The sequence below is a fragment of the Melanotaenia boesemani genome, chromosome 1 (assembly GCF_017639745.1).
Source record: "Melanotaenia boesemani isolate fMelBoe1 chromosome 1, fMelBoe1.pri, whole genome shotgun sequence".
Taxonomy (NCBI): domain Eukaryota; kingdom Metazoa; phylum Chordata; class Actinopteri; order Atheriniformes; family Melanotaeniidae; genus Melanotaenia; species Melanotaenia boesemani.
In genome coordinates, this window is record NC_055682.1 from 16,876,850 (window position 1) to 16,894,192 (window position 17,343).

Consider the following 17,343-nt stretch of genomic DNA (forward strand, 5'->3'; position numbering starts at 1 on the left):
AAAGATCAGATCAGGGCCATGTTGTACATTTTTTCTTATTACCATGATGTCAATCACTGAAATGGCAGCTCATGTAGCTTTATAATGTTGCGAACCCCTCCACCATCAGTCAACCCCTCCCAACTCAGTCTGATTTGTATTTCTTCATTTGTAGATTATTTGATTGATTTGTGGGAACATATATGTAACAGCCTCCTGTGACCTCTGAATGACTTCTCTTCCCTTTTCCACCATATGATCACTTCTATGTTGCTGTCTCCTATTTTACAGTTTCCAGTTTCTCCCCTTGCTAAAAAACTTGTAGCACCTATACAGAATAACATTTTTAAATATTTTTATTTTTGTGTATTTTGGGTCGCTTTAGGAAAAGTCATCAAATTTCAGGTGAAAAAAAATGATGTTTATGGTATTTTCACTGCTCTCAAGTGTCAAAACAGGTCAAATTAAGTGTTATACAATCTGCATGTCTGTTCCAAATACAAGTTTGAATATTTATTAGTAGCAACAAATATAAAAAAATCACAAATATTTCTTAATGCCATCACCTTCCAGAAAGGATTATATTGACAACATACAGATAGATCAGGGCAACCCATGCATGGAACAAAAATTAAGCAAACCAGGTGGTAGCATGTGGATGTTGTGTAACTGTTTTTGTTCTGTGCATGAGTTGTGCTAATCTGGCTATATGGTTTGGACGTAGTCCTTTATGGAAAATGGTGGTATAAAGGATCTTGCCAATTCATCAATTGTGATGCTTGATCCCGCAATTAATTGTGATATCGTTACGTCCCTAAAGTATATGCAAAACTTCATGCATACAACAAGGAGGAATAGTCTGTCTCTTTTGTAGCTACAGCTGGAGGACAAGTTTATCTCAGGAAGCACTGAGAGAAAAGTCGAGGAAGCACTTTGGATTCTGGGCTATGCCATCAAAAGGTTAACACTCCAAATTATACTGATCACACTTACAGTACAGGCTCCAAAAAACCTGAGCAGGTTTTTCCTAAATGGTGTGAAAACCTGAAGCAAAAACCAAATACTAAATTTAAGAGAGATATTCTAAATCTATACGACACTTTGCTGCTGTGGGGGCATGCTCCAACCACAGAACCACCAAGCTACCAATCAAAATTGCTTTAGAGAAAAGACACAGATGGAATTCTAAACATCTAAATGTAACAATGTAAATAAACAGCCATGACCAACACAAGCAATCAATAGCAATGCTGAATAATGTCAGGGAGTGAAGTGCAATGGGCAGGCTGATTAAAACACCACAACACAGAAGACTTAGTGAAAGCAAGAGGAATGGAATGCTTACACTGTGTTGCATTGTCCTCCAGACAACCCTCTGGGAGCAGCAGAGAAATGAAGAAGAAAGAGATTTAATTGGACATTGAAGAAATAAGAGAGTGAGAGAGAAAAAAAGGAGCAAAAGAAGGTCTATTAGTGAGGCAAAAAGTTAAATGATAAATGATGCTGGTGAAATATTCCATTCACCAGCCTATGAGACTTAGAACCTCAAACCGTTTGATTCACAATGAACTGCGATGAAGCGTTGTGATATCCGTTAAAAATCTGCTTCCATCAAATCTGATCGATGCATTAATCGAAACCCACATGCAAGGCAGAGGATGGTGTGGCGAAGTCGTCTGAAATGGTCTAATGGCAGCATTTATCAGATCCAGCTCAATCAAATGAGCTGAACAAAACATAAAAATGATATTGATAGTTGGATTTCTGCCTCCGATGCTGTGCATTTCAGTGTTTACACCAAGAAATGCTACATACAAAAGAAATGTTAAGTGTAAAGCTTTAACAAGCAGTAGGCCTGAGTGCATGTAATCATAAATTAGTAAAGAAATAGAGACACTGGTAGAATTTCCCACCTAATTCATGATGTTTATGTTATGAAAAAATAAGAGGATTTGGTGAGATCTCTCAAATGTTTTCCTTTTTTGAAAAGATATGGTTAATTCCAGAAATTTTTTAAAAGCCTTTCAATGTTTCACATAACCACTATAGTGTACACGGTATAGTTATTTCCCCACAATTACAGCTTAAGAGTATAGTATACTTTAAAAAACAGTCACAGTGCATTCTGCAGCATATAATCGCCTCTCTACTCCTGCATACTTTTCATTTTAATCCTTTGGAACAACTTATGTAGCACAAGATTATCAGTGGTACCATTTATTCAAAAGGATAATAACATGTTTAATAAATGGATTTGCCAGTTGGACGAGGGATTACCTAAAGAAACATTCTTTAAATCGACCAGAGGACAGAGGAATTCATGGCATAAAAAGACACAGCTTACTAAAACCCGGCCCATGTTCTCACTCACTGCAGTTGTTGCTCATTGAAATGTCGCACAGTAGAATTTATTCAAGGCATTAATGGTTGAATAACGTAATACATCCATTAAACATAACATTTTATAAAGATGTTAAAACACCATGATACCATTTTTAACGTAATTCTAATCTCCTTTCTGCAAACAGAAATGGGTACAAATAGAATCAAATACAAACTGTAATATTTATTGTGCACTTGCATAAGAGTAGAATATACTTTTGTAAAAAAAGCTAAAAAGATTAGATTAGATTAGCTGGAGCTTTAATTATCCCTCACTGGAGAAAATCAGTGTTGCGGACAGCTATATATGGTACACACAGCATACACAGACCAAGATAAAAACACACCCATCTGTATATACATATATACTGTAAATACAAATAAACAAAAAATAACAGTGCAAAAAAGAAAAAAGAAGTAGCTCTATATACTGTAAAAGAAAGCCAATGCAAAGTGACAGTGATGAACAGTCATGGGTTGAAAAGCCTGGTTTAACGTTCTGTTATTTGCTTTATTCTAAACCCAGACACTGACAGCCTCCTACACAATGTGTTTCAGGAGCATGGGCTGGTGCAGACCCTTTACGAGCTTCAATTAGTGTCTTGGGACATGCTGTTTTATTATTATCTTGATGTTTGGTGGGAGGATGTTGAATCTCTTGCAGCATCTTCAATCATCAACAGAAATGAAGAGGCTGCATTTAACTTTAAACACATTTTATAATCTGTTATCTGTTCTAAACTATCCAGCATTCATACACACTTTGAAGAAAGCGTATTGAAAAGCATGTTATGCTGAAAGTCTTGCACTTTTGTGAGTTGTCTGACTGCTGAAAATGAGTGGATAAAATGGAAATATTCTAACATGGACTACGAAGGAGGTGGAAGTCACACAGCACCTGGAGGCCATATGGACTACTTGAACACACCTTTTTCTTTTTTTTTTTCTTTCCCTGGCCTTTAGACTTACACCCCAGTAAGTCGACCTAAAACACAGCTTGCCTCTGCCAAGTCTGCCTCTACCAATGATATATCAAAACTCCCTTCTGTACAATTCTGAAAATCAGTGGACATGTTAAAATATGTGGAAAAGTATGAATGTCCAGCATAGCTTTCAGCTGCAAATCTGGCTTCTTTGATTAAAAGAAAACATTGTGCATTAAATACTTTTAATTTTCATCAAAATTAGTGGTGAAATAAAGCACTGTAAAGAAAAGAAATTAAATTTACATCTTTTAATAGGATGTTGGTCCTTGTGAAACATTAGCTCTGCTTTGGGATGCATCTGCCTTTAAACGCAAACTTTTTCTATTTCTTATTTAAGATCATACAATTAACTGTAATCGTTCTGTCACTAATTTTCATTCATGCATGTGTGAATCACTTTTAATGATACTAGAACGGAAATCTTGACTATGTTCATACCAGTCTATCCAGGCTTGTTCCAGCTGCTGTCGTTGGTCTTTGTTCAGGGGTGTAGGGCCTGAAGCGAGCACTGAACACATCAGAGATCCCCCGTGCAGACCTTCCTATTCCCAAAGGCTTCGGCTGACCACAACCTTGAAACACCTTAAACAAAACAAAGGGAGTTACAGTTACAACAAAGAAAAAGTCAGTCGCTGTGGAAAAGAGAACACAGGGTTGTCATGGTCTTGTTTTGCTTCATTAATCCAACATGTCTTCATAATAATGAAATGTGAAGATTTTTTTCTCACTACACTGCTACACAAGTACTGTAGGTTTTCAGCAAGTTGCATGAACTCTCACTGAGCCAGGAACATTTCTCAGAAGCATACAAGCCCTTTTTTTTATCCCACAAAACTGTAGCATGCCCACAGCACAATTTTCCCTTGAAAAAGACCGTCTGTTTTCTGCCAGCACAATTTGTGGTCTGTGACTTGGGACAGAACACTATAAAGCCTGAAACTAATGCTGTCTGTGCCCAAAGTCTCCTTTTACAGGGACAAGTGTCATATTGGTGGAGAATAACAAAAAATTAACCCTACATTTCCACTGCTTTTGTAAAGAAAACCAATATTACAGAATATTAAGGTTAAAATCAAACTGTAAAATAAATAAATAAATTTAACATTTTATTGGCATTTTGATGTCAAAACCTTCTTTTTCAGCCAAAATAAGATTTCAGTTGGTGTAAGTTATTCATAAATAAAACAGATAAAAGTGACAGATTCAAGAAATGCTGTTTTGCAAAGAGGACAAATTTGGCTCGGGAATATATATGAAATATTTATTTTTACACAACTCAGAGATGCACAGAAAACATCTGTTCTATCAGAACACGGGATTTTGAAAAGATGATTTTTCTAGACCTGCCACAAAAAAAAAAAACAAAAAAAAAACCTAAAACTTCAGGGCTTTTAAACAAAAAAGTAATAAATCTGTTACTACCTGAACCTTACATCAATCAACATGTAGCTCATACAAAATTTACTGTGATAACAGATTGTTTGCAGGCAGCTTAGTCTCTACAGGTTTAAAGAGCCTAGCCCCCCCAGCCCCCCTGGCTCTGTCTGTGATGGAGCACTATAATGTGCCTCGTGGCTGTCATGACACGAGGATGTCTTTTCTCTAATATTTATCGATTCTTCACCATAATTACATTTCCAGCACATGAGCAAAGTGATTTTAAACTGGTCCATGCAGCAGTAGAGAAGTAACAGTAAAATGTGGTCTGACATATTGCACCAAACTTGGGGAAAGGCTGCATATGGGAAAAATGCGAATGTGAAGAAAATTGCAATCTCCCACCAATCTGTCACCCAAGTGCATCCTCGCAAGACTGAGGCATCAAGGGCACAGACAATGTGTTAAGGTGCACTGTGATGCCCTGTTGATACAGAAAAAAGGATTGGCCATCTAATTCACACTGACCTCTGTAGCAGCTGCTTGAAGTTAGGATTGAATGCATCAAAAGATCAGAATAAAAACCTGAAGAGAAACACATGACTGTGGTTTTGTTTCTTTCCAAAGACTAGGTTTCTTGCATGTTGAGTTGGTTTGTATTGCCACTATATACTCCTCCACAACCCTGGAATTAAGGTCTTTCATAGAAATAACTGAACACTGACAATATGCTTAATATGAAAATTTTTTGGGGGAATTTTTGACAAATATATTCTATTAATTTCTTAGATGTGATAAAGCTGAGTGGTATTATTTAAATTCAAGACATTTGCTGCATATAAGTGTCATGTTTTAGGGCTCAGAGTTGTGTGTTACAACAATGAGCTTTTCAAAATGTACAAAGTACATTACAAGTATTTAGTGTGGGATTTGTTATATAACTGCTGACCTCAACTGTTACCTATCTTAGTCAGGATACTATTGGACGAGATTTTAAATCTCAAAAGGGTTTTTTTTCTTTTCTGGTCAAATAAAGGTTAAATTTCCTCTAATTAAAAGTGGAATTCACTTAAAACTAGGACTCTTATAATAACAGACACATATAACGAGCCGACTTCCAATACAGGTCAAAATTAAATTAAATTAAAAAAATGCATTAGTCAGAGTGGTACATTATATAGATCAATGGTGTCATTTGAGTAATTTACTCTTCACAACTAACATCAGATTGATCTGCAGTTGCATATAGTTGCACGCACATTTTACAGTAACTTAAGTGTTAAATAGTGAAATAAATAATCTCATCTCCCCCTTTGCATGGACCTCTTTGAAAAACATCATGGGGATAAGTAAACATATTAATAATTTGGTAAAGGACAACTGGGTGAAATGAGAATCTGAGCACACAAGCACTGAGCTGTGATGTGATTCTGCAACAGTGAAAATGGAGATTTTCAATAAATATTCTACGAAAAGTGCTTTGGATATTTTATCTAAAGTAATCTTATCACATTTTCATATGTTACCATAAAAGTATTTACAAGCTAATAATACAAAATATTACATCATTATTCAGTTTTATAATTAAAAGGAACAAAATAACAGGAATGTGAAAGAGATTGCTGTCAGAGGATACTCAAACTCAACCACCTATTGTGATATTTATTCACACAAATCCCAGTTAGTACAAATGGAAAATAAAGTCAGTTGTGGCCTCTAGGAATTGCAATAGAATTGATCTCATTTCTATGATAAAGTATGCAAGTTCATATTTCTCATGAACTAGTTCAAAGTTCAGTTCTCACACGATAAAATTAAACGTTTAGCTCTTAGTTCACCATTTCCATTTTGAACTACTTTAAAATTCAATTGTTTAAAATGTTTTTCAATTAAAAGTGAGAGTGAAGGACTGGACTTGTGTCTTACAATGAAACCAATTATACTAGACCTTCAATTTTATCACACAAATTAGATATGCATGTGGAACATTTGTGTGGACAAAGGACAAAAATAATCTCTTTCAGTGTAAGAGAAGTTTATCTTTTCTTAGCTTACCTCTATCAAAAAAAGAAAAAATGCTGCAAAAGGTAGAAATATTATAAGATATCTCCTTGCACTAGACACATGCTTCAATTCCACATCTCTTCAAATTACAAGTTAACAAGGCTGATGATCTAACTTGTTTTTCAAACACAGGCAGACATAATTTCAGTCAAATGAACCACAATACATACGTTCAGTTTTCATTTTAGTTGAACGATGGCTGGATAATTTCAATTATAATGTTTTCACTTGAATGTGTTCAATCAGTACATTTATTGTCATTCAGTTAGTACAATTTTACTCATGTATACAGTCAGATGTTAAGTTACGTGTTACCTTTAAATTATCACTAATTAACTAAATTGAGACTTTTATAATCAAAATAATTAGTTTAAAAATATGTTTATTCATGCCTTGTTTTCAGTGCAAAGACTTATGAGAAACCAATTGCTGGGCTACTTCAGGTGCAGTACCTTTGCTGACACTTGCATGCTGTTGTCTTGCATGGCCATGATCGCCTCAGAGATCTTGATGTCAATTGGCTCTATAACTGCTTCGATGTTGAAGGGCCCCTCCAGTCTGTCAGCCACCAGCAGCATGGCATCTGTCACAGTACAGAGGACACATGTCAGGTCAGAGATGTTAAAGACTCAGGTCAAAAAGTTACTTTTTGTGCACACATTTCAATATAAGAATAACCAATATTCATAAGAAATAATACACTTAAAAATAACTGCATGGCATGTGGCTGCTTTATCATTATTCTGCTGTAACCTGGAGTTAAATTGGGCCAGTGCTGCATTATGTGATCTTAAGCAACAAACATTTGTCATGATTTTTGTCATTAAAACGTTTGTAACAATTAAAAAATTAACTTCCTGTGGTTCGGTTTCTTAGTGTCTATCAGAGCACTGATTAGAACTCTGTGTATTGTAGCGTGCTTCCGTCACTTTGTTTTTTTTTTTCTTTTTAAACAGGTCCATAACTCTGACTGAGTTACAGGGATGACAGGATCAGATCTGTTGAGAATTTCTTTTAGGTTTTTGTTAAGTTAACTTCGATCACTTAGAGTGGGACAGGGGAGGTGAACAGCATTGTTGTTTTTTAATATCAGTTGGACAAGGTATTGTCATTGAAAAACATCATGGCAAAAATTTCAAGAATAATTTACATCTTTACATGGTCCTTTTCATTTTTTACCCCAACCAAATGTGCCAGAAGGTGAATACAGGAAAGGGCAACAAATAAACAAACAAATAAATGAACAACAAGAAACTAGATAAATACATGAAATTAATTAAAAAAGAGAAAAAGGTCTTTTTCTCCCTCCATGAATATCATAGTTCAGAAAAAAAGTCTTCTCAATTAGGCATGTCCCTATTCCTCTGCTTGTACAGGATACACCAGTGTTCATGCTAATACTCTTTCACCCAAATACAATCCATTGTATTTAGCTTTCTTTCTCTTCTATCTACCATTCTTAGAAGTATCAAATAAATACATTCAAACTCAACCTGGACTAATACTCGCGCGGCAGCTGCATAAGGTTGTTGTATCAGCGTAGGCCCACGGAGGCTTGACGCGCACCTCCCCAAGACCTGATGTGCATCTGTGCTTGCAGTGCAGTTACTCGGAAGTAGTTCTTTATAATCGGTCAGATTGTGATTACATGTTTCCAGATTTCTGAAACTTCTTGTTGAATTTGTGCAGTTACAGCGGAAGAGAAACTACAACACGACGCAGTAACTACGCTAAGAGTGTGTGAGCACATTTCACCGGCGCCAGCTACACCGGTCCTACCGTAAGCGGACGCCATGCACGGATAAAGCCAGCTTGAGGAGGATTACTTATATCATATGAATTCTGCTCGAATTGGGGTAAAAATTCAATCCACTTGTCCAAAATCTTGGTAAAATTTAACCTTTGGGATTCCTAAAAATGGATCAGCTTTTCCTATTTCAATATTTCCAAAGTTATCCTGTGCCAATTATTTATTGTAGGTAATGATGAATTTAATTACTTCCTAGTAATGCATTTTTTACTTGAAGCAGCTTTACACCCATCCTTAGCTTCAGACACTGAACGCAACCCAAATATAGGTTTTCAAAATCCAGGGTTATTTTAGTTTTAAACACTTTATGTTGTGAATGTTGCACCAGTACAGATTAAATTTGGGGCACCCTCAGATTATATGATAGTGGTTTGCCCACATGGTCTCCAACACTCTGAGTTTGAGTCCTTATAATTTTCTTGATGTGGAGTCTAAAAGTATCTTATTATATGCTTCCGACAATCTACTCTCAATTTTAAGGAGTTAAAGAATGACATCGTCCTTTTAACTGTGGACCGCAACCATTACTGACAAAGGGAATCTGCCAGCTTCTAAATTTATTTCTCTTAACACGGTATATGCAACAGATAAGATGACTGAGGAAGCCGGGGTTTTGTAAAAAAGATATACAACATCAAGTATGAAATTCAATTTCACTGCACTGCTTCTACAAAGAGCCTTTACAGAAAACAATTTCTTGATCTGAATAGATGTTAATGAGCCCAGCTACACAGATTATTTTAACACTAATGTATTCATTCTGCATATTTGCAGTTGTAATGCAAATGTGAAACAATAATAATGAATCAATATGCTTTGGTAGTAATTGATTTACAATTATAACTCAGACACTTAATAATTAAGAAATTACCAGTGTATGTATATATATATATATATATATGTGTGTGTGTGTGTGTGTGTGTGTGTGTGTGTGTGTGTGTGTATTGCTTTAACTGAAAATCCATATTGGAACATAATAGCAAATCTGGTTATAGTAAGATCAAAGGTTGGTAAAGAAATAGTTTCTAGATTTTGCAAAGGCTGTAAGTTTTGTTCGATATTTAACATAGTTTTTTTAAACATAGCTTAGAATAGAATAGAATGCCTTTTATTGTCATTATACACATGTACAACGAGATTAAGCCATCCCCAATGTCAGTGCAGAGAGAGCAGTATAGAAATAAATAATAAATAAAAGATCTAAGGTATAAAATATTTACAGAAATAAAACAGATGTGCACACTCTATTTATTTGCAGATATAAGTATGATGTCTATGTCTGAAAAAAAAATATATTGCACGTTCAAAGTATTATTGCACGGATCATGATATGTTGTACATGTCATGTGACAGAATGTATTGCACATATGTTGTTAGTGTCCAGCGTATTTCAGATTTGAAGTCCTACAGGAGTTCAGGGCAGTTATTGCTTTTGGAAAGAAACTGTTTTTGAGTCTGTTTGTTTTAGTCCTGATGCACCTGTAGCGCCTCCCAGAAGGCAGCAGGGCAAACAGATCAGAGCCAGGGTGGGAGCTGTCATTTATGATGTTTCTGGCTCTGCTGAGGCAGCGGGAGGTGTAAATGTCCGTCAGGGAGGGGAGAGGGCAGCCAATGATCTTCTGTGCTGTCTTTACCACTCTCTGTAGCCTCTCCTTGTCTGCTACAGTGCAGCTGCCGTACCATACTGTGATGCAGTATGTCAGCAGGCTCTCAATGGATGAGCGGTAGAAGGTCAGCAGCAGGTTGGAGTTCAGTTGGTGCCTCCTGAGGACTCTCAGGAAGTGTAGCCGCTGCTGAGCCTTCTTGGTGATTGACGTGATGTTCTCTGACCAGGAGATGTCGGCCGAGATGATGACGCCAAGAAACCTGATGGTGTGGACCCTCTCCACACACTCGCCATTTATGTAGAGGGGGGCTGGGTCTGTGCTGAACCTCCTGAAGTCGATGATGATCTCCCTGGTTTTCTTGGTGTTGAGAGCGAGGTTGTTCTCAGAACACCAAGCAGCCAGCTTCAGGATCTCCTCCCTGTAGGCAGCCTCATCACCCCCGGAGATGAGTCCGACCACTGTAGTGTCGTCAGCGAACTTGACGATGAGGTTGTCATTGTGGGCCGGCCTGCAGTCATGGGTGTAGAGGCAGTACAGGAGGGGACTCAGCACACAGCCCTGTGGGGAGCCGATGCTCAGCGTGCTGGTGGAGGAGAGGTGGGGACCTAGTCTCACAGTCTGGGGTCGGTCTGTTAGGAAGTCCTTTATCCAGGCACATGTGAGAGGGGGGAGGCCAACAGTGTCCAGTTTTGTGCATAATCTGTCCGGGATTATTGTGTTGAACGCAGAACTGTAATCCACAAAGAGCATCCGGACATATTGCAGGACATCACTCTTTGCTATCTGTTTGTGTTACCGATTTTTTTAAGGATTTTTATTTTAAACAAAGGAAAAACAAATCATATTTCAGTACAGAAGGAATTTATTCATGTTAAAACAGGTGTGTCAAAGTTGAAGTGAAAAAATAAAAAAAAAAACAACTGGGACATTTACTTCTAAATAATCTAGGCCTGCTAATGCACTTGTGGCTCTGAGTTTTAGCCCATCACAGGACTAAAATTAAAGGAAGGATTCCTAAAGTACATACTTGGGATAGCTGCAGTTATACCCTGAAGGCATTGCATTCTTCCTCAAAATGGCCTGGTATTCAAAATAATCCATGAGGGCACACACAAGGTCAGGTTTACCATTTCCTGCAGCAATACAACACCCAAACAACATCACAGAACCACCTCCATGCTTGACCTTTGGAACAATGCTCTTGTCATACAGTCCTTTCCCTTTTCATACCTGCCCTACCACAGATTCACGAATCCAAACTGTCATATTGTATCATCATGCCATTAAACACACTTCCAGAACTCTGTAGGACTGTTGTTTTCTTTCATCTTTTTTAAACTTTTATGTTCATTAAGTCAAAAACTATCAGCACAAAAGTCTGCATGACATTTCACAAACCTGTTTTAATTCAGCATATTTCATTGTGAAGGCAGTCTCCCAGACCTGGGAAATGTTCAGTGTTTTGCTCAACTATACGATTTTTTAGCTTGGCCTCCATTACTACAGTTTACAGCATTTGTAGCAGGTTTTATGCTCCATGACTTTGCATTTTATTCTAAAGGAAAGGTTCCAGCAGCAAGTCCTTAACATTTTAGAATAAAAGGGGTCTGATCATAACGTCATCCAAACACTATATACAAATATTAGCAAATATTACTCAGTGAATAACAAATCAGTGTGCAGGAAAGTAAAAAAAAAACAAACAAAAAACAACAACAACAACAACAAAAACATTCATCCATTTTCTGCCGCTTATCCGGAGTTGGGTTGCGGGGGCAGCTGCCTAAGCAGGGAAACCCTGACTTCCCTCTCCCCGGCCACATTCACCAGCTCATCCGGAGGGATCCCGAGGCGTTCCCGGGCCATCCGAGAGATGTAGTCCGTCCAGCGCGTCCTAGGTCTTCCCCGGGGCCTCTTTCCGGTGGGACGTGCCTGGAACACCTCACCAGGGAGGCATCCAGGAGGCATCCTAACCAGATGCCCGAGCCACCTCATCTGGCTCCTCTCAATGTGGAGGAGCAGCGGCTCTACTCTGAGCCCCTCCTGGATCACCGAGTTTCTCACCCTATCTCTAAGGGAGAGCCCGTCCACCCTGCGGAGAAAACTCATTTCGGCCGCTTGTACTCGCGATCTTGTTCTTTCGGTCACTACCCACAGCTCATGACCATAGGGGAGGGTAGGAACGTAGATCGACCGGTAAATCGAGAGCTTTGCCTTTTGGCTCAGCTCCGTCTTTACCACGACAGACCGATGCAGAGTCCGCATCACTGCAGACGCCGCACCGATCTGCCTGTCAATCTCCCACTCCATCCTTCCCTCACTCATGAACAAGACCCCGAGATACGTGAACTCCTCCACTTGGGGCAGGACCCTATTGCAGACCCGGAGAGAGCACTCCACCATTTTCCGGCTGAGAACCATGGTCTCGGACTTGGAGGTGCTGATTCCCATCCCAGCTGTTTCACACTTGGCTGCGAATTGCTCCAGTGAGAGCTGAAGATCACGGCCTGATGAAGCCAACAGAACTACATCATCTGCAAAGAGCAGTGACCCAATCCTGAGGCCACCAAACCGGATCCCCTCAACACCTCGGCTGCGCCTAGAAATTCTGTCCATAAAGGTTATGAACAGAATCGGTGACAAAGGGCAGCCTTGGCGGAGTCCAACTCGCACTGGAAACAATTCTGATTTACTGCCGGCAATGCGGACCAAGCTCTACTCCTGGAGTACCCCCCACAGGAGTCCCCGGGGGACATGGTCAAATGCCTTCTCCAAGTCCACAAAGCACATGTAGATTGGTTGGGCAAACTCCCATGCCCCCGTTAAGACCCTGAAGAGGGTGTAGAGCTGGTCCACTGTTCCACGACCGGGGCGAAAACCACACTGCTCCTCCTCAATCCGAGGTTCGACTATCCGACGGACCCTCTTCTCAAGCACCCCTGAATAGACCTTACAGGGGAGGCTGAGGAGTGTGATCCCCCTGTAGTTGGAGTACACTCTCCGGTCCCCCTTTTTGAAGAGGGTGACCACCACCCCAGTCTGCCAATCCAGGGGAACTGTCCCCAAAGTCCACGCAATGCTGCAGACGCGTGTCAGCCAAGACAGCCCTACAGCATCCAGAGCCTTAAGGAACTCTGGGCGGACCTCATCCACCCCCGGGGACTTGCCACCGAGGAGCTTTTTAACCACCTCAGAGACCTCAGCCCCAGAGATAGGAGAGCCAGCACCAGCTACCCCAGACTCTGCTTCCTCATTGGAAGCCGTGTTGGTGGGATTGAGAAGGTCTTTGAAGTATTCCTTCCACCGCCTCACAACGTCCCGAGTCGAAGTCAGCAGCCCCCCATCCCGACTGTACACAGTGTTGACGGAGCACTGCTTTCCCCTCCTGAGCCGCCGGATGGTGGACTAGAATCTCCTCGAAGCCATCCAGAAGTCATTCTCCATGGCCTCTCCAAACTCCTCCCATGCCCGAGTTTTTGCCTTAGCGACCGCCAAAGCTGCACTCCGCTTAGCCCGCCGATACCCATCAGCTGCCTCTGGAGTCCCACAGGCCCAAAAGGCCAGATAGGACTTGACGGCATCCCTTACTGCCGGTGTCCACCAACGAGTTCGGGGGTTACTGCCACTACACGTGAGCATTGAAAAAAAAAAACATAAAATAAAATATCTGTATGAAAAAAAATATAAAAAGCCAATTTCTTGTGTGCTCAACAGGTACAAAGCAAGTATTAAATAAATAAATGCAAACATACATAGATAAAAATTGGGACCATGACCTTGGAACTCTGAATCAATACTTTAAACAGATTACCCACCAAACTGACACTTTTTCATTTTTATTAAGACAGTTTGATATTGATATGTTCATTCAGAAGGATGATACTATTGATTGTGGCAGACTGAGAATTGTCTACAGTGAAAATAAAGTATTAGACATTTTCATTAGAGTCTATCCTGTCTCTCAAAAAGTAATTAAAAGTCTACCATGTTGTGTTTGAACAGGTTAAGTGGGAGGGCTGTGATATCGACAAGAGTTATATCTCTGTGCACTGACATTTGCAGGAGTGTGGGGCAATCAAGAGAAGCCTATTTAGCCCAAAGGTCTGCAAAAACACTGTTCTTTATCCACTAAGATGATAACAGCTAAATGAATGTGGAAATCTTAAAAGACCAGACCAACACAAGGGTTTTTACATAAGATGAGAGGTAGCAGCTAAATTTATAGCTTGTGGTACCAAGACCTCTGAAAACATAGAACCATGCCATCCATTACAGAAAGAACAAAAAGATTGGATTGTCCTAACTTATTTACCAGAAAAAACATGGATTACCATCATAATTGTTTCCTGTTATTAATCCAGAATAGTTTTATTTCATGTCTTTATAAAGGGCTTTTTGTATAAGCTGATGTAATGCACTAGTAAGTATTCAAAGTGACAGGACAACATACTCTATGTTGTATGTTTGGGTTTTTAGATCAGGAGACTACAGCATGTTAAGGATTTCTTAGATAAGAATCTCATTCATTTTAGTGGTTATACAGTTGTGAGCAAGTGTCATAAAGTACTCCACAATTTTTTCTATTTTGTTCCCAAAGAGACATTGTTGTAATATTTTAAAGCGGTCTTGAGCAACATTGCATATCTTAAAAATGTTTCTTAGGAAAGTGGTTGCTCATTGAACTTAAGAAAGCTTGATTAAGAGGGTCCAGACTATGTTGAAAATTAAATATGGTTATATTTACATTTAAACACATCATGATTGTACAAGCTCTTGTTTTGCTTCATATATTTCATGTATTTCCATTTATGTCTGAACTTGTCAGTAAACCGCTGCACATATTATCTTTTTAACTGAGAGGTGGTTAAAGACTTTTGCACAGCATTGTTATTATTTTTCAGTTTTGTTTTTTTATGTTTTCTGGTAGCAACACATCAGCCAGTGAAACATGTTTAATCACTTCAATCCACTCAGGACACAATAACCTCCTGCCTGGATGCCAAAACAGGTTATTTGTCATAATAATATTTGGGTATGTTTCTGGGTATTTTTTAATGATATAATATTTAATAATATCTTTCCTGTGGTCCAGCTTTGATTGTTTTTAAGCATCACAAATCACTTGCTTACTATTCCAGTAAAAATGTTATTATTATATATTTTAAGCAAACATCCGACCTTGAGCTGATTATCTGATCAACTGAAACCTTTGTGCTGCAGTCATCAGCCCATTGGCTAGGAGAAAAATGATGATGATTTAGGGAAACCAAAATTACATATCATTTGAACACTATTCATCAAGAAGAGTCCAGTGTGTCTGAAATCCTTGACTGTTCGGAACATGCAGGTTATATCAGTTGTACATTTAATGCAATATCATGTTGTTTTTTACCCTTTCTGTGTTTTTCTTTTAAACGGTTACTTGATATTAAATTTTCTACATTTTAACAAAGGTCTTTGGTGTTCATCTAGATACAAAAGTCAACACTACTGAGTGAAACTACTGAGTGCCAACCCATTAAAAAAAACAAACAAAAAAAAACCATCCCCACCCCTGTCCCTGTCCCCCTGCGAAGCTCACTTATTTTAGAAACAATAATATACATCGAGGCTGAGTCCTGGCCACAGTGGCTGGGCTTTGACTCGCCTTTTGTTACACGTTATCCCTGCTCTTTCCCTATTCCCTATCTCTCTCCTCTTTCAAAAATAATAAAAAATAAAGGCTGCTATAGAGAAAAAAATATCTTTGAGACTATCCTGACCAGCATTTGGTGAATGTGTTAAGCTCCTGCCCTCAGGCCAGTTTTTTAGAGTGGCTGTCAGGAGAGACCAAGGAAATAAAGTCTCTTTCCTCTCGGTTGCAATTGACAGGGAAGGATATTAAACTCACTAGCTTGAGTAAGTACAGAAGAGAAATCTCAATGAAAAGAATTTAAGTGGTCAAATTTGTACATAAGATTATTCCATAGACAAGACTGAATAAATTAAGTTGTGTGGGTTCTTGTTGTCTACTACACCCCAGCCTCACTAATAAAAGAAACAAACATATACACAAAATAATGGAAATATCATGTAGACACACAAAGTAGATGTGTGTCTACATGTTGCACAAAATTAATAAAACTATTGTCAGTGAAAGATCTAAGACTTTTCCAAGAGCAATGCTGTGTCCAAACTTAACTGGTACCGCACATTTCCAACTTTCATACACATCCTGAAACCTTAGTGAATTGACAAGATGGTGAGTGTGCTTGCTGGTTTTTCTCTGTCATGCTGTCATCCAAAGGCAGAAGTCTAAAGTTTATTTAAACAGTTTATTACTGCAGCTTTCACCATTTTGAAAACTGTTTCTGTCTGGCTCAAACCTCCTATGTCTCCTTCATAAATCAGTACTATTGGTCACCCTTTATGTCTGTCTGTAGTTTTACAAATATTTAACCAAAGATATATGATGTAAAACACAATACCAAGTTTGATGACATTATGTCCAATTATAGCAAAAGTTTCAATGGGCTGCTTTAATAGTTTGATAAGGTTTGATCTATGATTTGAAGCCTAATCAAATCAAACAAGAGCTGTTTCTCTAAGGGTTTCTAAGTAATAGGATAATAGAATTACCATGACACCTTTTCAAAAGTCAGTAAGTCATAAAGCACAAAAGTCACGGTCATTAATTATGTGAAGTAATTCTGAGCTCTCAATGTTTTTTTTTATGTTAAATGTTACAGAGCAAACATAAGCAGCTAAAAACATCTGCAAAAGATATGTTTCATCTTAACATTCTTTCTTAATTTACATTTAAGTTGACAGTTGCATTAGCATTCTAAGCAAGAATCCTTGGCTGTACTTGGTAATTGTGTTCATGCTGTGCAATAACCCTCTGCAAATACTCCATTTGGTCCAACTCTTTCATCTTATGTTGAAATCAAAATGCAGATTTTAATTTGATGTTGTGTTAATTATTGGCTATTTTTGTGTTGACAGCTTAGATGCGCTTCAAGAGCAGAAATTAGACTAATGGGTGATTTGTGCAGGTCATGTGCAGTATATGTGACACCACAGATCAGATATTTAACAAATTGGAGGAATTACACACTTTATACAGTATTTATTATACTTCATTATTTAGTTGTTCCAA

The 17,343-nt window shown here is 38.5% G+C and overlaps 1 protein-coding gene across 2 annotated transcripts in view; it reads right to left on the reverse strand.

Moving 5' to 3' along the window:
• Nucleotides 1-17,343, reverse strand: part of gpc6a (glypican 6a) — a 161,204-nt gene that overhangs the window by 30,142 nt on the left and 113,719 nt on the right. Inside the window, exons 5-7 of one of the 2 annotated variants that reach the window (XM_041993342.1) lie at nucleotides 7,241-7,371; nucleotides 3,786-3,929; nucleotides 1,325-1,354 (exon numbers count right to left, since the gene is read on the reverse strand). In XM_041993342.1, coding sequence (XP_041849276.1) covers nucleotides 1,325-1,354; nucleotides 3,786-3,929; nucleotides 7,241-7,371 — 305 coding nt within the window. The remainder of the gene's footprint in view (nucleotides 1-1,324; nucleotides 1,355-3,785; nucleotides 3,930-7,240; nucleotides 7,372-17,343) is intronic. The other variant, XM_041993349.1, reaches the window with a different exon arrangement.